Below are 22,032 nucleotides of genomic sequence, written 5' to 3'. Positions count from 1 at the left end.
AACGTGATGATGAGCTCTTTCCTGGGCAGCTGCAYGGAGTGTGGACTGGCCTGTGCAGGCAGCCTGAGGAGAGCTCTGTCCTGATGCCCACACTGGCTGACCCATCAGTTCTCGGTGAGGTTGGCTGGGCTTCAGCTGTGGTTTTCATTTCCTATTTGCTGTTAAAATAAGCCTTTGTGCTCTACAACTTGTCATTGTGGCCTTTGCTTGAACCAAACATCATTTATGAGGCCCTTTGGGTCTCTCAGAGGGGAAAGCCAAGGCCAGTCCTCACTTTCAGTTCCGCCAGGGAACTGAAAGCTCATTCCAGGCCKTGGCGCAGGCACTTCTCAGATGAAATGTTTGGCTGTTTCTAACCATGTGTGCAAAACTAAGGTCCAGCAGAGATTAATGAGTTTATCTGAAACACAAATAAGGAGCCCTGAGCTCCATGGATTTTACTCTGCCAATACTCAGGAGAGAGTGGACTGCTGCCTTTCTGCTGTTACATACGGTGAGGTGACACACAGAGGTATGTCCTTGGTTGAGGACACATGGATAATCGGCGGGAGAACTGGAAATGGAGCCTTCAGGTTCAGAGTGCCTTGTCTTTCTGAGTGAGAAGCAGCTCATTAGGACAAAAGGATAAACCTACACTCACCTCACTGGGTGACACAGACTGCTCTTGGTTTTTCCATAGTCCGTGTTCCAACCCTCTCCCGGCTGGAAACTGACTGGTCTGTGCTCCCTTCCTGCAGCTCTGAGAGCTCAGCTATCTGCTCTCACAGCATTTATTTCCTCTTTCCTTCACACAATATGTGTGTGCTTGCTGTGGCAGACACTGCCCTGTAGATTCTGTGCTGTCAAGAGGGTACAAATAAGTAGGCCYCTCTTTAAAAGTGCCTGCTAACTCCTGTATTTTCTTGATCTGTTTGAACAGCTCCAGACCAATGTGTTGAGATGTTCCCCCAATGTCTCTTCCGCATGTGCACCTTTAGCAATAAAATCCGTGYATTGGGAAGACCTACCTGGAACAGAGTGTTTGGTCCCTGCAGCCTGGCAGGACTCAGAGGAGCGACAGGACTGAGGCTGCTCCAGAAGTGAATGCTAGACAGCAGCGGGCTTGGAGTCAGCAATAATCCATTGGGGGTCTGCAAGACAAAAAACACCCCATGATGTGCAGCTCAGAGTTACAGCTCCATGCAGCACTCACCACCCCTAAAGCCTTACACATCAGATACTGGCTCTGTTTCTTAGTGTATTCAGGTATACAGTATGGTCAGCAGCAGCTGCCCATCCAGCTCYGCATCCTGTCTCTGCAGTGGTCAGTACCTGTGCATTTAATAAGCTTTCATATGCAAATTGATTTAATTTCTATTTGCTTAATGAGATGCACATTTATTATTTATTTGAACCAGACTCATACAACTGTATAATATATAGAATAACATATAGAATAACACCCTGTGTGCCCCAGTGCCTGCCAACACCACCTAGTCTCTTTTAGAATCACATTTTACCTTTTGAAGGGCAGCAATTCCTCGACCTGACTGCAGCTTTTGAATCATTACCACAGTTGTGTGTGCAGCTGAAAGAGTCAGTGCTGGCCACTTCTGGCCTGTGACGTTTATGCCCCTGATGGCACCTCTTTGTAWTGGAAGAGGCTTCAAGAAGCTGGCAATGCATGGGCTGAGCAGGGAGAGGCAGGTGTGTGGGCTGGGTGCCCAGGGGGACAGCAGAGAGCACAAGTAATTGTTTGAAAAGAAACTAAATGGCAAGACTTAGAATCCAAGGCTTTTCCCAACTCAGAGGTGCCTCCTTCCAGTGCCATGGTGCATAAGAATTGCTGGGATTGCCCTCAGCATTCAGAAAGCACAATTGGAGGGGAGTTACAGTTAGAGCACATGCAAATCTTCAGTCAAATGAAGAATTATGTGAATTATTCTGTATCCAGAGTAACTTTTATCATTCAAAAAATGAACGTGTGACAGTTTTGAAAAAGTAATGGTATAATGAGTTAATCTCGCCAGTAATCTTGATGCCAATTATCAAAATCAGTCCTATTTAGCAAAGCACTTAATGGAATTTGAGTACACACTTAGCAAGCAAGTACGCTGTGTAGAACAATTGCCTCAGTGCTCTGCTGAATTGGGGCATCCTTTTGTCCAGAGATTAAAATRTGTAAAGAAAAACCAGAAGATAGAAAGTATCTCTATAATGATAGTATAATGACATATGAGCTTCTCATATATCTCCTGTAGTAACCAGCACATGATGTATTCTGGTGCTCCCCACTGGGCCCAGAAACATAAACTCCCGCACAGGGCAGTTGTAGCTGGGGGTCTCTGTTGCCAGCTGCTGACACCAGGGCCCATCACACCCCATTCTCTGCCAGGACCCTGCAGACAGCAGGCTCACACAGGCGCTGCCACAGCTCGTGCCTTTCTGAGTATCACAGACATCATTTGCAAAGCAGTGCCTGAGGCATCGGCTGCTGTGTTTGGGGCTCTGTGCAGATGCACAGGAACASAAACCTGCTGTGACGTGCTTGCACTGCAGTTCACAACAGGGTCAAACAATTACTTTGGCACCAGCAGAAGAGATGGGAAAGACAAGGAGCAGCAAACATTGAAGTTATCCTGGTGATTCAGCTGTCTGAAAGGCTGAAGATAAGGCTGAAGACACAAAGACCTTGGCTGCTCTTGAATGGTTTTGCTGAGGAATCTCAGAAGAAGTGGGATTTGTGGAGAAATGTSCAGGGATAGGACCCTGCCAGCTTTCTTGTGCTGAAGCAGATGGATCAGAAACACCAAACCCCATGGAAGAAAACGCAGTTATGTCCCAAGGAGTAATAAACCTCCTGCTGGAAAAGCAAAAGGTGTTGCTGCAGTAAATCAGCAGGTCACAGGAGTACCAGTAAGGGTTGGGATATATCTGCATGACAACAAATGTSGCAAAAGTGGTGGAGACCTGGCAAAGAGATGACTTCAGACTTGATCTCATCAAGTGACAACTCTTGTCAAAAAAACCCAAAAAAACTAACACTTGACAAGCGGGCACTTGTGAACAGCTCCTTTACTCTCTTCCCAGGACCATGGTGCTTTCATGGGGAAGAAAATCAGCCACACCAGTGAGAGCCCCTTTCCTGCTCTGTATTTCAAGCTGATGCTCCACTGGCAAGCAGCTATCAATGGAGATTTATGAGAYTGACAACAGACTGAATTAGGTCAGGATAAATACCCAGATCTACTTACAGAGGAGCCTACTAACCTTAGAGCCAAAGATGTAAGTAGCAAGACCCAAAAGCATTCAACTAAGGACACAGCATTGTGTCAACGGTACTAAGAGCTCCAGTGAGAAGCCTGTGGTTTTTATTTTTTCTCTAAGAAGCCACAGACATCCAGAATTGAAAGAGCAGTTTTTGAGGTGGTCTTTTGAAAATAACGAGGAAAACTTAAAGGTGTTTATTGGTACCTAGATGCAGCCAGAGCAAGTCTCCAGACACCTGAAACTGGGTTGCCCTCCATTCACCTCTGGAAGCATGTTAACATGCCTAATAACAGTGCTAAGCAAAAGTTCACACTCTTTGATGAGAAGAGCACTAATACCTGCAAGTTCCGCCAGAACCAAGAGCCAGCCAAAGTTACCCTCCAAATCTGTTTAATATTTAATACAAAAAGAGCACAGGGCCTCCCAGGCTTGCTCTCAGTACTGCCATCAGCCAAGAATCAAAACCACCAGAGGAAACCTAAGTGTAAACAACATCACAGGACAGGCTACCCCTAAATTACATGCGAAAATTGATGTGTCACTTCATTTTCTGCCCACATGCAGCTGTACATCTGGTATTAGATGTGGAACCCATTGGGAAGTTCCTATTTAACAAACGTCATTATAATCTAAGCACAGGAACAATTTAAATAGAAATAATTCATTGCATAGAGAGGATTATGTGAAGTAATGATGCTTACAGCTCCTGACTTCTGTAAGTACAATCTGACAATGTGTGTAAGTACAATCTTGTCACTGCTAACTGTGAGATAACAGGTAAGTGCTGTCACACACTCACTTCTGCTCTCAAACTGTGTGTATCGTGTGCCCTTTCACAGCATTCCACCAGAGGGGATTCCTCATGACCAGCAGGTACAGTGGAAAGCCATTTGAAATATCCTCTCAGGCAGCAGGACCTTCTCAGAACCTACATCACTGCTGAAGCAGACATMCTGTTGTGCACCTGCCCATGCTAGCAGGTGTTTCACACTGGGATCTGATGGATCAGAGAATGTTTGACATATAATGCATGTTTTTCCTTGGATAATGGGATGAACTGCATATTGCCAGTCTGAATTACGGCTTTAGTTATTTTCCATTGTGATACTACAGTTATCTGAACACAGCTATTTTATATTCAGTAGGACAAGTGTTTAGGATGCAGGGTGCTTCTTAWCCACACTAGAAAAAGAAGGCTAAAGGAGAGGGTAAAAGCTACGTTGCTGCAAAGCCAAAAGTTTAAATAATTAGACCCAGGAACTATCCTACACAGATGMCATATGCCTCTTCTGTGATAGGACAACCTGTAAAAAAGATTTTTGATGGCTTTAAGTGGTGTTACATTTATCACAGCCTAAGCTATCCCTCCTGCTAAAGGAGTGCCACAATCCTTGACCTAATTCCCTTCTACATCTTTTGGGGCACTAAGTACACCAGTTTATAGATAAAGGAAAATAAACATTCAAAGAAATAATTACAAAATGAGGAAACAGTCTCTGTTCATCCTGTGGTTTGTGGCAGCAGTAGATCAAAGCAGGTTTGTAATAACTCACACTGTCATTGTGTCTGGTTGGATTTGATGTGATGTGTCAGATTTGCTCCCTATAGACAAAATACTGTGGTTATACTATAGTTAGAGGTTATAAGTTTGTCAATGCATCTCAGTTTTGGCTTGCCACACTTCTGTTCTTCCTGCCAAACATAAATTCATTTAAAGGCTTTATGATGTCAAAAATGACAAGTGTCAGCCCACTAACTCTTCGTTGTGACACAACTTGTATCTCAGTGGCTTACTGGTGTGCTTGAGCTGCACAAACTCATTCTGCAGGCAGATGAAAAGCTCRGGAAGACCAAGTGCTGTGCTGGCTGAGAGCACTTGCCAACACCCTCACTTCTGTCAGGCCTTTATGCCGTGCAGCAACAGTGCTGCCCGCATCAAACACCTCCAACACCTTCAAACAGGAAAGAGGCGATAGGATTCTGGRTATCATGTGTCCTCCAAACAGCCCAAAGTCAGTGAGGGCCTGTAACACACTTTTGTATGTACCTATTTGCTGTCCGGTTTGCCACATTCAATGCTAGTGTTTGCATCAACTGTTATTTCAGGTCTGGGGATTTTGGGGGCTGTGCTACACTGGCATAATTTTACTCTTGGAATTTTTTTGTCTCACTTTGAGGAGGTAGTGTAAGACAAAACTCACCAATTAACATACTGAATCATATATATATATATATATATATATTTTTTTTTTCCCCCTCCTGCTCTGAACTCTCAGGGTTTCTTTCATAGACTTCCTTGAAAATGAGAACTTGCTGTTGACATTACCACAAATATGTTATTGAAAAGAACAATATAACCTTCTGTTTACTCAGTAAGTCCATGTTGAAGGGAAGCTCTGGCAAGTACTCTGTGGATCTGTACAGCTTCAGAAATTGAAACTGACTTCAGAGTCTGTCTCAGAAACCACTCAATTTGCTTTGTATTCAAAAATTAACAAAGAGGTCCCACAGACTGAATGGATGCAACATCTAGCAGAGAAATCTAACCAAGCATCCCACATGCTCAAGCTGTGACCTACAAAACCTCTGTGGTTTTCTTTTTTACTTTTTCCTGTTTGTTTTGTAGCTCTGGAGGCTGGTTTGAACTGATAACAATCCACTAACAGCTGCCTATCTCTTAATCCTTCCAGGCAGTTTGTGAACTGTGATGGCTTTTCCCACACTTAATTATGAACAAACCCCAGGAGGAATCTACTTTCCACCCCTTGTTTAGAGCACTGCTGTTGTCTCCCCCTCTTCTATATGTTGGGKTTTTTTTCCCTATCACATGATTACAGACCCACAGAACTAACACTTTTGGCCACATAAAGGGAATGCCTGGAGACAGGCAAGTCTTACCTGTGCAGTGAAGAAAGCTGGAGTCAGGGATCCCGAAGGGAGTGCAGGGCTGTTGAGGGCGATGGAACCGATGTCAGTGCTGGAGAGAATCATAGGTGGGGCAGAGATTTCCAAGCCTTTGGGTTTTTTAGCCTTTTGGGGAAGAGATGGGCATTTAGCCTTGGACCCTGAGGAGAGGTTCAGAGGCTCAAGGGAATCTGAGTCGTGGCAACTGGACTCAAGGAAGAAGCTCCTGTGTTCTGTAGTGAGGGGTGAGGTGGGAGACAGAGATGGTGACCTGGAGGAGGACGATGATGGAGATGAAATGCTGGCACTGTTGGGTAGCATTAAGGAAGATATTTTAGCTGATACTGAAGAGCTGAGGAAAGCAGAGGGAGCTGCTGTTTCAGAAGTAGAAGGCAACGGCACCACGGGCCTCATAATTTGTTTCTCTGTTTTGTTTGTCACAAATTTGATAACAGTCCGGACTTCTTCAACTGGTGTGTTTCCTTCTGACTTCTCCAGTTTTTCTGTTTTGATTGTCTTGTAAGGGTCTGGCTGGTTCTGCAGAGAGTTGATCGTGAAAGAGGAGTACAGGCCAGAGTGGATATATTCATTACGGCTTGTGCTTTTCAGTGCTGACAAGCTGTGCTTGTGCTGATCCCTGCYCTCCAAAGGCATCTTACAGTCGCTGTCCTGCAGCAAAAGGCTCTCTCTGCTGATTTCCACAGCATGTGGATCCATTTTTAAAATCTCAGGAAAGGAGACAAACTTGTATACAAATTTTTGTCCAATCACTTTCTTGATGATGTTCTGCAAATACAAAGAAGGTGCTAGAAAGATCAGCATTTTAGAGGCACTCAGTACCGCAAACACAAGGGTGAGGGCACTGCTCCCTYATCAAGCTATGCAGGTCATTTCATGGGGCTGCAAATCCTGATCACCTTGGCTCATTCCAATACCTCTCTCTGCTCAGCCAGGAAGTCCACTCCCAGCTCCTCATGGTTGCCAACAAAATCACCATCACTAAGTGACAAAGACCGACTGGGGGTTTGATGTACTTCTGCTTCCTTGAAGCAGCCTGGGAATATTTTCTTTACAGTAAAAGCAATTCTGCAGCCTTGTGGATTTGAGCCACCACTTGCATTCCACAATGAAGGCAAACAYCTTCGTTTATGCCCTCCAAAACTGAAACCTACTACCCTGACGATGAAGTACTCTCAGAATATCTGCAAGGAACAAAACCACCTCTGCCTCCTAGCCCCAGTTTTTTAGCCTCTGCTCCTTACCACATAAAGAAATGATTGAGCTAATCCAACAGCGATTGTTCTTCTTTCAATGATCATGAACTTATGTCTGCGAAAAATGCAACCCCTTGCACAGGCTCAAAAARTACTTGTGTCCTGCAGTATCCCCTGCACTATGTCCACGCCTGCATTAGGCTCAAGATGCTCACTGTTGAAGGCAGGTTTTCATCAGTCTAAACTGACCAAGGAAATTAATTATTGAAAAAATTCCAAACTTCCCAAAGGTTTTTAGAACCTTTGTTTTTGTTTTTGTTTTTGGGTTTTTTTTTCCAGATGTCCCCATTGTGGAAAGAACTGATTCCTTTTGAGACTTTTTATGAGTGTCCTGTCTCCAGTTCTAGCTCTCCTCCTGCAAACCCAGCTTGGCTGCCTGCTCTGACACCATGCCTGATATCCCCAAGGATGTGTGAGCTACTCCATGGAGGCACTTTATGGTACACACCTGGCTTAGGGACTGGAACATTTACCACCCTAAGCCAAGTGCTGCAGAACAAAAGAAATATGTCCTCAGATTTCCATGCTAATTTCTCWTTTTGAAGCCCCTGGTGAAGTTTGTTAAATCATCTCTGAAAAACCCTTTGCAAGAGGCTTTCCTTTAGTCCAGCACATCTGCTGCACCTCCAGTATTCTGCAGACAACTTATTTGCTTTACATATGGGAATGTAAATATTAACAAATTTCCTAAAAATCTAATTGGTTTTTCATTCTACCACAGCTTCTAACAACAATAGTGGAAACATTTGTTAAATTGACTGAAAATGAAAAAAAAAGAAAAAGGAATACAAACATCACCTCTATATATCAACAATACACAATGCTGGGTGCTTGTAAGTGCCTGCACTACACCTTGTTCAGTCACAAAAGTAAGGATCATTTTGTGAAAGAAGAATCTGCCTTTATCAGAAGAGGTATCAGAACCTCTTCTGTCTTTCAGCTAGGCTACTGCACTGTAATTCATCTGTCTGAATGTCCTCGCATTTCATTCAGGCACCTTCTTGAACACAAAACAAACCCTACAAAGAACTCTGGGATGCAGCTTTGCATCACAGGTCAGGAGCTGTGGCACAAATGGAAAATGTTATTTCCCAAGCTGATTACAGGGGTCTACAGCAAAGAGAGTAAAACTCAGCAAGCTCAGACTAAAGGCCCAAAGCTGCCCTCTTCCATGCTGAATTGTACACACATCAACCCACCTAGCAGATACTGCATGGTCTTTTTCTGCCCTCCGTATATTCAGGACAAACAGCCCACAGGATCTCAGTCGGCATGAGCTTTAATTCCCATGGCTTTGGGATTGGCCTAGGGTTTTGTTTTCACTGCTAATTAGGTGCAACATTGGATGAATGCACTTTTTCTTCACTCTCAATATTGCATCACATTCTTTTTCAAAAAAAGGAAAACCTCTAAAATACTCACATATGAAAAAAGCCCATCCCAAGTGGATTTTTGTTTTCTTTCTTTAACACATATTTTTAAATTTAAAATAATGGCTTCCCTCTGCTCAAGCACTAGCAACTGAGATTGTCCTTGGAAAACGTGACTTTGAGCAGAACAACATTAAATGTATTTAAGGGCTACACTTTTACACTGATGCAAGGTTGAAATGGGGGAACATTGCTATAAAAAGCAACTGAATGGGCTGGTGAATTTATCCTTTCTTTGTTATTATTAAATATAGTTATATTTTAAGAACATCAGAGTGCTGCTCCTCCGACTCTGCCAGCCTGCAGCAAAGGCCCACTTAATGAGGGATGGAGATGAAAAGATTCAAGTGCAGATCCCTCAAGCACTTTGCAGGCTTCTCTTAAATGTGTAGCCTGAGGAAATTACCAGCGTGCAAGAGAAAATAAGGACAGAAATTAATGAAAAGCCTCTGAAAGGCACCGACTTTTCTATATTTTTTTACAAATAACTGAAGATAAAAAGCCATGTATTTTTACCATCATCTCAGTGATCTGTCAGAATAATTCTAAGCTATTATGGTTGAAACTACAGAAAACAGTGACAGGCACCAAAACAAGCAGTTTGAAAGGGTAAAGAATGCATCTGCAGGAAGACTAGACCACTTGCTTGGTAGCAGGACATGTATGTGAACATTTAACCATATTGCTATTTGAATTTTCTAGGTAAATTTCCTCATGAGTAGGCCTTGCAATGAGTGGCTGCAGGGAGCCAGGGAAGGAGTGTTGAGTCCATGCAGCTGCTGGGGAGAAGAAATGAGCAACCGGGACAAGAGCAGAGGCTCCAGTCCAACAACTTAAAAAAAATCTTGCAAGAGACAACACTCTCTGACACTCAGGGCAAGGTGCAGGGAATGCCTCTCTTCTGTTGGCTTCTTGACTGTTCCTCACTTCACACTTCCCCTCCTCTGTCCCCAGTCTACAAAACTGTGATACAGCAAATGTGTCCACCCCTCTCTGTTGGGAAATGCTTAGAAAGCTGCAGATACTATCCAGGCAGAGCGCTGCCTGCTGCCTGCTCCAGCACATCAGCCGTGTAAGGGAGCTCAGGCTTATTCATACCCCAGCACTTCAGGTACTCACTTTACGAGCCACTCCAAAACCAGCCTCACCCAAGAGCTCTCAATCACCAGCTAGAGGGATGGGTCTCTGCTGCCCCTGTCCTCCACAGAGCAGCTGGCTGAGCTGGATGCCCAAGGCACGGTGGAGTGGTTCCCCTTGCAATTTAACCCAAATACTGGGGAGGGGTTGTGTCAACTGTGCACATACACTTCTACTTTTGGAAGCCCTCCTGAATTCTATCATGTGTTTGTGGTTTATTTTCATCAGCTCTGACTCCTACTCCCTGTTTAAGCCATCTAGAGCAAGTGTGTAACTATACTATCAAGTGTCACTGAAGGATTTTAGTGGCTTGGCCCAAACTTGTTAGTTGGCAAGTTTGCTGGCTGCAGGAMCACTTGGGAGACTGAGCTGGGAAACGGGATCCACTTCCTAGTCAAASTTCAGACTAATGAGGGACCTCAGGAGCAGGAAGACCAGGTGGGACTTTTTCACTCCTCCCAGAAAGTGACCTATAATCAGGGTGCCTGAGATCTCAACATTTATGACAGAGCAGGATGAATGGGTCTGTAGGTCCTAAACATCCCTGGGGGTCAGGAAACAAAGAACACAGCTGTAGCTGCTGCTCTTAAGTCCCAGCATAGATGTGTTGCAAGATTCCTGCTCCAAGARTACTGAGGAGTGCAACGCATGTGGAAACACAGGCTACAAATTCCACACAGAACTCTATCCAGACTGCTTCCCACTTGGAACCCCTACCCAGACAGAGGGCTGCTCACACTTCAGTGTCTAAAGTACATTAGCTGGCAGGAGGTATCTGTGGCAGGATGGTTTGCTCTGAAAAATGGGGGGGTACCCACATCAGTAGGTGCAGACCTGCAGATTCTACTGACATCCTAGATTATGCAGTTATGCTTATTATGCTGTGTGTGTAGAAGCCAGATTTTGTAAATTTTTGGCACAGGCACAGATGCTACTACACTGTGCACCTGTACTGCCCTTTGGAAGATCAAGGCTCTCATTTAGCTGGATTTCAGTCTTTCCTCACTCACCTCCATCTGGAAGACAAAGATTTTTTCTCTGGCTGACACCTATGACCAGGTTGTCTGCTCTCTCTACTGCAGTTCACTGGACATCTCTTTTCTCTCACATCAAACATRAACTATTTCATGGCTCTTTTAGAGGCAGGTGTCCTTGATTTTTCTCCTCTATCCATCACCTCTTACTGATACCAAATTMTTTACTCCCATCTTTCCATATGGATAGCACTATATTTCAGCCAAGCATTTTCTTGACTTCCACAAATCACTCTTGGATGAAGTTCCTTCCAGTTTTCTATAAAGGTACTTTCTCATGCTCTTTGAAGTATTTCCTTATAAAACCTCTTACCTGCACCAGTATAAAACATACAGCTGGTACTYCAGCACAAGCATACTGCTGTTGTTTCATTGTAGGATTTTATTTTCCCTCAGGTATCTTAAGAGAAGGCCTTCCCAAAAGCAAAATAATAGTTTTCATTATCACTTCATTCTGAAAGCACCCAAGCAAGGGACCCTTGTACCAAAATAATTCTTCCATGCTGCCACCCACACTTGGACATTAAAAATAGGAACTAGTAACCAAATCACTGGGTTTGACCTGTTGTTGGAGGGGAGTGAAARCATTGGCACATACGAATCCTGAGAGCACCTGGGAAGCCCTGTCCCCTGCACTGCAATAAGCATAAAGCAGCCCATATTATTTTAATACCATGCATCATACTGCCAAGCCATCTAAACAAGTGGGCAGCCACTAACTGAAAATACAACTGAAACAGACTGAATAGCACTCACTGAGTAAAGCCTGGGGCCCCATACTGTTCAGAGAGAATGCAAAAATATTGAAYAGCTGCTCATCACAACAGTATGTGACTGTGTAATTAAAGATGCAGCATAACTCATGCAAACATTAGGATTATCCAGGGAATTGTGATTCTTTTTTTTTCTAGCTTCTGAGGACTTGACTTCCACAACTGCTACATCCTATTAATGTTGGCATCTACATGTAATTTCCTGGATTCGCCCTCTCTCCCTCAAAAAAAAAACTCTCATGGGGAAACTCACTAGCTTCTCTCTCGTGGTATCATCTTGAAATATTCATAGAGACTTTTAGTAGTTTTGAATCCACTGGTGACTTCCAAAACACATGTGCCATTATAGCTACCGCAAAAAYGAAATAACTGGGCAACTCAAGAAAAAAAATAGAAACTTATTAACCCTATTTTTAAAGGTATTTTACTTCAAGCTAAAGTGCTCTGCATGGAAATAGTGCTGAAGCATTTCCTTGCCTGAAAGCATTACAAGAGATTTCTGACCGGCAGAAGTGTGTGATATGATGGACACAAGCTGTAGGTAGAGTGCAGGATGCCTTTCCTCAGTGCTATCTGTCATCTGTGCTGCTGTTCTGTTGAGGCAATAGGGGAAATGCATTAAATAAAAAGAACAGTGTGTGGGGGGGGTGGGGGAGGAATTTGGGGAACAAATGAAACAGGAAATGGAGTCTTCAGATTATCTACAAACCTTTAGCAACTATAATCATGGTAGCAAATTACAATCAAGACATGCCATACTCTACATTTCCTGGGGTGCTTTTTATGTGAATTTAACATAAATCTAGCCATCAGCCTCAACAGCATGTCATGCTTGCTTTCATAACCAGGCTAAGGAATTTGTCCTAATTGTGTCTTTTTCTCCAGTACTGGAATTAATTTACTTTTAAGTTCAGATGAATTAGATGATGAATTTTAACAAGCCAGTGTTCCCCCCCAGCAAAAGGCAGAGCTCATAAACCCCCATTTATCCAGCAATCAGGTTTTATTTTTCCATGGTGAATAATTTCAAAGATAGACCATGAAACGTTAGTTCAGTGTCAGCTGCATGCAGTAAGAGCAGAGGGCAGTCCAAGAAAGGAAGGTCCAGCCCATGTGCCACCATAATTTCTAAAAAATCACTGACCCTTGTCTCAAACTCATATGCTGCCACATCACTTAGGTTACACGTAGACAAGTCCCTGTTGATAAATCCACAATGCAAATGAAGTCTAGTCCAGAGTTTTGCCTATCTTTCCTGCTACCACTCCCCCATCTGCAGCTCAGTTTGTCCCATTTTCCCCAGCACTCCCAGCTGCCAACATATCCGTCATTGCACGATAGGGAGGGGACAAGGATCTCAGAAGTCTCCTTAAGGCTACCTCGGAGTCTAGACTGCTCTTGGTTTTATCCCACAAATTGGTGAATGATCTAGAGGAAAAGTGCATTAGTCTGAGAGTGGCTCTTTGACCACCCCAGTCCTTCCCCTTTTTGTTCTGCAAGGGGGAAAGAAGAACGTCAAGGGGCTTTTCTTCCTGTTCTTGACTTCTTCCCTTCTGTGCTTTGCAGTATTGACTGAACTGAAGGCAGAGGAAGCGTTTAGGACTGAACACACTGCTGAGCACTCCCTGCCAGTCTCCAAGGATTCATTATCTGCTGTCTTACGCCATTATCTCTCACACTTCAAAACCTGCAGCAAGTTGCTCTGTCCCTCTGCACTCTCCCAATAATCCACCTTTCTCCACAGGGAACCTACAAGACATAAACCCCTATATCCACAGAGTGAGATGTTCCCACAGTTTTTTTTCTGAAGGATTTATTTACTCTTTCAAATTAAATAGAAATATCCATAGGTTTGGGTTGAAGTTCAAACCTTAATTGCAATGCATGGGGAAGAAAATATATCCTCCTTTCCATCTAGGAGCTAKGACCTCCATTGGGCTGCAGAACTCCTGAAAAAATGGCCAAAATCCTTGTGCCACATTCAGATAAAACTGTCAGACAGAAGACTACCTCTGCAAACAGTAAGCAATTGCCTCAGCCAGAGTCCTGATGAAGAAACTGTACAGCCACTCTGACAGATGCTGCTTGAGCAAAAGAGACAAAACAGATGACAAAGGTGCGGATGTGCTGGGGGTGAGGAACTGAAAACAGAASGGGTTAAGAAAAAAGGTTAAAGGATAAAAGAAGCAAGAGTCTCAGGTAAGGAGCCATTATATTCCATTCCTTCAAAGAKATCCGAGAGATCTCAAAGCACAAGTTCTATAAATACCTCCTTCCTTGTTTTTAAGCAGTATCTGTTCAGTCACTAACTGCATATTTGGGCTCTGCCTGGCTATGCTGTTCATGCACTAGCAGGCACTCTGTCTCCATTGATCCCAGTCAAGTTTATAACCAGAGGGGTTGGAGTCCTGTAATAAAGCAAGCTTCCCCATGCTGAGCAGAAGCCTTTTTAGCACTTAAAAAGGGGATTCATCACACCAACTGCTCAGAACAGCCGCTGCACTGTCCTCATTGAATTCTTTTGTGCCTTCTCAGTCAGTCCATCTTTGAAACATGTTAAGTGGGAAAATCTGACTTCTAGTGGACAAAACACTAACAGCTCTAAATCTGAAACTAAAATTKTTCAGGAGTCCTTGTGAATAATGAAAAGTCTGATCATCAAATTGTTCATTGTTAATTGGCAGTCAACATGTTTTTTGAACAATGTATTAGACTGTCTGCATAGCACTCAGCCCCACTGCATCCTTCATGAATTAGTGCACTACAAATAATACATAACAATACTCTAAGGTCAGTCCAGAAACAATATCTACTTGCCTCTGTCTTATGCAGGCAGCAAACATTCCCTAACTGAGCTGAACACCAATATTACTTACTTTATAATCTCATCTCACCACCTTTTCTGAAAATCAAGATGAGAAAAGGCCACGAAGCATGTCTATGAAGCTTCCCTTTTCAATACATGAAATCTGTATCAGTCTTTGTTATTACTATTTAATCTTCAAGAATATAGGAAATACTAAAACCTAATAGCTTGGAATTTAGATATCTTACTGAAAAATATCCATTTAAGGAGAACTAGTCCTGAGAAAATTTAATAACAATTAGTAAAAACAGTATAATACACATCCAAAAAGGGTGCAATTTGGAAACTCCTTGAATTTATTCTAGTCTAAAACTGAGAAATGTAAATATGCAAGATTTGTGTTCTACAATCTTTGTGTATTTGTGTTCTACCATTTTTTCCTTCTATTATCTTGACTAGTTTGAGCAAGTTTTGAATAGCTTCCACTGAGAGAAGAAATATTAACTGGTAGTATTTCTACTTTCTTAGTCTGCATGAGAATAACAAAATTTACCTTGTCATAATAGTATCTGAGTGCTCGGCTCAGCTTGTCATAGTTCATATTAGTTTTGTTTTTTCTGAGTCCCCACAACTTAGCCACTTCTTCTGCCTTGAGTAGTTTGAATTCGCCATCATTAGATGTCCAGCAAATGAGGTGCTCGTGTTTCTGGTCTAGCAGCAACTGCAATAGGAACTGCCACAGTGTGATTGCACTCTCCATACCTACAAGGGACAAAGGAGAACAACAGTGTGAAAAACATTTGGGAGCAGGTGTTCCACTGAATGCTCATTTCAGTAACAAGCTCTGTGCAGGAGTCATCCTACGTAATTGAGAAAAGGAAACAACCATATCATTTACAACCAAACATCCACAAGACCTACATGTCTTCCAGTGCTGTTCCACTATTTTCCCCACTGCTATTTTCTGAAGTACAACATAAAATACAGGAAGTATTTAGAAAAGCACTGCCCATGTAGCTCACGTTGTACAAGGTGACCTCCAATCGGCACCTGCCATTCAATGTAAGCAATCACTCTTCAAAGGGACATATGGGGGGGGGGGAGAGAGGATTTAATATAACTATCCATTGAAATGATATTAAAAACCTGCTGCCAGGTATTAAAAACCATATCCCTGCCCCTTCCCTCACCATACAGCCTTTGCCTTTTGYTTTTTCCAGGGCCTGAAATTACTCTTGCTGCTTCTGTTTAACAATTCAAATAGCTCAATAGATATTCCTTATTTTTCAGAAATACTGCAAGTTCAGTACGCTTAAGCACAGTAAATTAAGTGATGCTTACCCTGAACCTCTCTTTAACAGGGATCTTTTCTTTCATTATCACACATGCTACTGAGAATTGGGAATATTTTCATAACAGTGCCTGAGTCTCACACCTGAGGTTGTTCRAATAGTTTTTTCTCTGCTAAAGGTTGTTTTAGTATTTTTCTCCTCTGCTAACTGCCTGTGCTACTGAGCCCTCCCTAGAAAAAACGTTTTGTTCAGGCACTGCAATAAAAGCATAAAGGCTTTTATTAGGAAGGCTGGCTATATTCCACAGCACAGGTATATACACAACTTAAAATTTGGGAGCATTATTACTGCTAACAACTTACCATTTTAATGAAGATGCAGCTAAAATTGACCTTTTAAACTACAGAATCAGAACACGAGATTTTCACCCACTTTCAAAAACATTCCCGGCCTTAGCATGTTAACACTGGATCAAATTTTATTTCTTGACCTCTTCTGATTCTTATCTTGGATATATTATGCCACACAGATATATTGCTAGTATTGATGGGTTAATTGACCATGGTGCTAATGTGGCTATTATCTGGCTTAGCTCTGTGCATGAAACAACGGATATTTTTGTCTTTATCTGGAGAAGCTCACGATTTTTAGCGTCCTTGTTCATTTTGTTTCCCAATATACTGCTGTTTGTGCCCTAACTGATGACACGGACAGGATGCCAGGCTTGCTGCCTGAGCTTCCCTGGATGTGTGCACCACAAGAGGGCACAAGACTTCCAGATATCCACGGCAGGGAACAGAACAGCGGGAGGCTGAGGGAACAGCTGCCTCTTCAGCTCTGCCGCAGCATGAAGGAAATMACGGTGTATAAGGCTCACTAGTATAAATAAAAATAAATCGCATAAGCTTCACTAGTGCAGAGAAAATTAATGATACTAGAGAACGTTGTCAATAGTTTTACGGAAAAACAGGATTTGGAGCTCTGTTTTGGTCCAAATAATTTCTAAGTAAACTGGCCAAGTAAGAGTTTGCAGAATTAATGACRGTTTTACTATCTCTTCAAAATCCTCATTTCTCTAATTAACTGAGAATCCCGTCTAAATGACAAAGACAAAAACATCTAGCCCTGATGCCCAGCTGTGTGACACCRTAATTATGCATCGGTTTCAAAGGTCATTTCAGGCTCTTAGGAGTGTTGGGGATTCTGGAAACAGAACTGCCTATATGGATGATTTGGCACTTTCAGAGGTTTGCATTTGCTTCATAGCAATTTCATACAAATTCWTTTCCACATAGCATAATGCAAGAAAAAAATTATAGCTAGAAGTAAACACACCTGAAAGTTACTTGCTTTACAGCCTTTAAAAGTTCCTTTWAACTATACCCTCTGTGCAGGTATTAGCATCATTAACAGATTATTTATCTATAACCTCATTGATAATAAAGTGTCCCTATTAATTTGGTATCATAAATATACAGATACACATCATATAKATACATATAYATACACTTTCGAATACTTAAAAGTTTTGCAATTTACTTTTCTAAAAGGTGTATTTACATACAATCATATTCTTAAATAATCCTGTTTTCTGTACATCACATATTATGCAGCCATACCCTGCATAATTTCAGCTTGTATCACAGAACTCTTCCTAAAAAGAAATCACAATCTGAATTTTTATTGCTTTGGAAAATTTTAAGTAACTTATAAATTTCTTCAAAATTGTACCAAAATGTGTCCCATGCTACAAAGACCCATCTGCAGAACTTCAGTCGAGGAAAGTAAAGATGGATGAGAACTATAGAAGTACTAATTCAAACTTCACCAACATATTGTCAGCCAAAACAGTGGCTGTTTATACTGTTTAGTGACTCTAATACCTCAGAGACCCAATTCTCTCATCCAGTTCTTAAACTACAAGATCAGCAATCATAGCTCTTCAAAGAGGTTAGGTGGAACTGAACACAAAATGACGAACATTTTGCTGCAGCCTGTTCCATCCCCATACACTTCTGCACATGAATACTCACAGGGTAGTACAGCTAACTTTGTACTACACTKTCCATTATGAACCTGTTTTCTGATGCTTATCATCTATAAAATGCAAACAGTTTTGGATTCCATTTTATCTGCTGAGTGTGGCACTGAAGGTGACTCAGCCATAGGCATAACATAAAATACATGAACGGCACAAGTCTGGGCAGGAGAATTCTACAGGAATACTCACTCCATAAACTGTATGTCCGGTGAGTAAGAAGAGGTGACTCCTATCAGGCTATTACATAAAAGGTTACTGCCACCTTTTTGGCAGTGGCTCAGTTATTCCAGCTGAGATGCATGGATAATCTCTGGGGGTCACTTCAGGTGCTGGATCCAGGGCAGAGGGCTGTGGTGGGATTAGATTTAGGCAGCTCCTCACAACTCTGGCTTGTCTAACCATCAACTCTCCCAAGCGGATGGCTCTGAGCAGGCTTTATAAAGGACCAGTGTACCTCAGAACTCAGCATCAATGTGCTCAGTTGGTACATGCATAAATCTTCCACTGGTATGACCCAAGTCTGCCCCTGCAGAAATGAGATTAAAACAGCTCAATGCTGCATTGTGCTTCATCCCTCCGTCTGCCACTGAGTTCCTGCATAAAGTTTCCCATATTGCTGGTACAGCAACTGTAYGATTCCTACATGAAGCAAACCATGCTAATTACATTTTCAGCTGATCATTAATTGTATGGTCCTACTCTTCTAACCACCAAACTTGAGGTGTTTGGGTCTGAGTTCCACTGAATATTCACAGCTGTAACTACCTTTAACAGAAGCCTTGTTCTAAGCATATATGGTCAAGTAAAATCTCAGATTTCTTGTGGTAACTGGTGTTAATCTCATTTCCATTTGGTAAAATGGGATTTGCAGGGGAATAGTTGTAGCAGGATGCTCTGCCTGGACTCCTCTCTGAGAAGGACTTGGGAAAGCAAAGAGGTCCCTTCTGCACCTCTTGGGAAGACTCAATGGGAAGGCTTCTCTAAGGAACTTTGTCTGAAGCTCCCATTCTGCCCATGGCAAATTTTTATTCTGCCCTCAACAACAGTAAAAATCTAAGATCCTGTGGCAACAGATTTTTTAACTGATGCAAAATATTTAATTTCCAAACAGGCCAACAGAAGTATTAAACTGCCTTTCTCTATGGGAACCACTTTGGATTCTGCAAAGCACAAACTACCCCCTTGGGAGGACAGAATGGCCCCACAGCATGCTAGGGCTTAAATTGTGCCTCATTTGAGTGGTCAAGCAAGAGAATCACATGACAGATGTATCAGATTCTGAGGAGCTGAAGATCCTCAGAAAACACTGGATTTCATTCATGTATTTTCTAATTATTTTGAATTTTTASTGACTCAAAGGGAATTCGGTATCTTGACTCACTTTAACAGAAGAGGTTGTTAGAATGTGGTCACTTCCTACAGTGACCACATTTTGTTCAAGTATTTATTAATATTAAATAGTAATAACAAATATTCCTTCCTGTTACTTCTGTGCTCAGTGCAAGATTTGAATGCAGGATAATAAGTAATACATGAAACCACATACTGAATTACATGGATTAGAAGAAAAATAATCTAAAAAAACCTTATTTAGACAGGGGCACGCATCAATGGTACAGAATGAGAAAGGCAACCTATGTTAGAAACATACATCCTGTGTCATGAAAAGCCTAATAAAAATTCATATAGACAAAAGAGTAGATTTTTTAATCCATTAACTCTGACACATCTGATTTTGCCATCCTACCAGTTTTGAAGTATTTATACRATGTATTTGACAGTCAAAGATGCTTTCTAAGCCATGAAACAAAATTTGCTAGTTTGACCTGACCTAGATAGCCTAGTAAATTTACTTTGTGGTCAGTTCCATTACTGCTGATGCAAATAATCACGGGCATAGTTAGAAGGAATTATACTTGGAAATGCTGTGTTAGACAGCAAAATTCTGGTATTTCAGGATTGAGATTTCTGAAAATCCATTTCTCTGTCAGCTGTGACAGAGAACCACACTGACACCATCTGCATTAACAATTTACATTCCTTGACGCGTGCTTCCCCCCATACAAACTCTWGCAACTGCATGATGAGTGTGATACAACATGCTTTCCTCACACCAAATTTTAAGTTCAGGTCTGATACCAGAAGAAGGCAAATAAGAATATCTGTGCTGATAATTCTGCTCCTGTTTCAGAAATGACTAACAGAAATGCCTAACTTGGAGCAGCAACAGAGTCAATGCCTTAAGCTCTCCCTGAACAGGATAATGGAAAAGGACAGAGGCATCCGTAGAGCAAAGTGTCCCATCTGAGTGATGATTTCCTGCAAAGGGACTACCCAAATTCCTCATTTAGGCAAGGGGCCTACATGCCAAACACTGTATCTCACTTTAGCATATGAAGACCGGCTTCAACCAGCATTAACACTTTGAAAACATTATGCAAGTTACTCTAGAAATGGTTAAGACATGATAATATATGTGCTGATGAGCTGCATAACCTTTTTTTTTAACCAAGACAATGTGTATGAAATTCCATGTGATAAAATGTCAGTCAGTAAAGTGGCATTAAGATCCAGAAATACAGTTTTTGACCTGCTGGGCAAAAGAAAACAGATAGGCAAGRCATCTTAAATCCAAGCAGTTGAAAACCAGGAGGCTCAGAGACAAATCTAGCTAAATAAAATCTCAGTATTGGAAARATTTATGACATGAACTGTGAAATAATAAGGATGGTGCTTGAAGCATTAATTTTGTAGGACTCTTGGATAGGAAAAACCATCTGAAAAAGGCAAAAAGCTGGAAAGTAGCTCTGTAGCATTCAGGACTTCTGCAGGACTTCTGCAGGTCTTTAGCTTCCATACAACTATGTTACAGAGGTAATATGGCTCTGTATTTGCAGTATTTGGATTTTTTTCTTCATGTTACCTTCCCTACAGCCTTTCTAAAACAGAGATAAACTGTTGATSCTGGACAGTCAATATGAACAAGTTCTAAAGGCTAAAACTAGGAATCCCCCCAGGTGTTAAGATCAAAACTARTCCTTTTTGCTTTAGAGGGTCTGCAGAGGAACAACATCTGGTAACTTGAGCTATAAACCAGGTCATGGGACTTGGGGCAGAGGAGGGACAGCTGAGTTGGACAGATTGGCTGGGGTGCCTGGAGGCTGAAAAAAAACAGCTGGAGATCAATTAAATCAGGAAGACATAAAAGGTGTTAGCCAGTATTATGCCATATAGGTAGTCACAGAAATATGGTGATCAGACATGTACATGAAAAGGACTAAGAGGCTGAATCAGGGCAGGGWAATTAATTTCCCTTAGCATTTGAAGAAACTGCTGTTTCCTTCTGTAGCCAAAGCAGCTGCAAAAGATCCAGCTCCTTTTTGTATGCCCCATCACAGCAGGCACACACCTCCACTTASATTTCCCTTACAGGCACATGTGTGCTTTTGCAAGCATACAGCATTTCTCAGTAACTGATGCCTTTTCCTACCATTTCAACTTCTCTGGACAACGTGTGCATATTTTATGTACATCCATTTACTGCTTTTGTATCCTAATTCTGTCCAGCATGTTTCTCCGAGCAGCGTGATGTGGGGCATTGTTAGTTTCTCATTCACGTTAGCATTTGGCTTCCTTTATTTCTGCAGGTTGCAGCCAGGAAACTGGAAAATGGGCCACAGGAAACCTGGCCTCCTACATCTGTTCCAGTTTGTAATAGCAGCTCTGGTTTTATTTTTCTAAGTGTCTCAGGTTCGTTTTAACCCTTGAGATGACTGCTGCAACACCATGTGCAAGAATGTGACTGTTTTGCCATTATTTTTTAACCACCATTTCCCAATACTAAAAATAGAGATTTTACTTAACTGAATTCATTTCAAAGTATATTAATACTTAGAAAATAAACAGCTATATGAGATTTTTTAAAATCTTGTTGGAAATTATCAAAACAATTCCGTATATAAATTCCATGCTATATAAAACATCAAAGAGTATATACAGAGAAAAATATGGAATAAGGCAGTGTCTATATACATCCTAAACATAAACTGAATGCCCATATGAAATGTTGAAGAGCTTATAAATCCTCTAGGA

At 41.9% G+C, this 22,032-nt stretch overlaps 1 protein-coding gene across 1 annotated transcript in view; it reads right to left on the bottom strand.

Moving 5' to 3' along the window:
* ELK3 (ETS transcription factor ELK3) overlaps positions 1-22,032 on the bottom strand; it is a 36,508-nt gene that overhangs the window by 4,040 nt on the left and 10,436 nt on the right. Inside the window, exons 2-4 of the mRNA XM_057387172.1 lie at positions 15,161-15,369; positions 6,148-6,939; positions 1,008-1,130 (exon numbers count right to left, since the gene is read on the bottom strand). Coding sequence (XP_057243155.1) covers positions 1,008-1,130; positions 6,148-6,939; positions 15,161-15,367 — 1,122 coding nt within the window. The 5' untranslated portion in view covers positions 15,368-15,369. The remainder of the gene's footprint in view (positions 1-1,007; positions 1,131-6,147; positions 6,940-15,160; positions 15,370-22,032) is intronic.

The sequence above is a fragment of the Malurus melanocephalus genome, unplaced genomic scaffold (assembly GCF_030028575.1).
Source record: "Malurus melanocephalus ecotype Western Australia unplaced genomic scaffold, MMel_1.1 scaffold_17, whole genome shotgun sequence".
NCBI lineage: Eukaryota > Metazoa > Chordata > Aves > Passeriformes > Maluridae > Malurus > Malurus melanocephalus.
The sequence above is the reverse complement of the archived record's forward strand: the minus strand, read 5'-3'. Positions and strand labels throughout refer to the sequence as shown.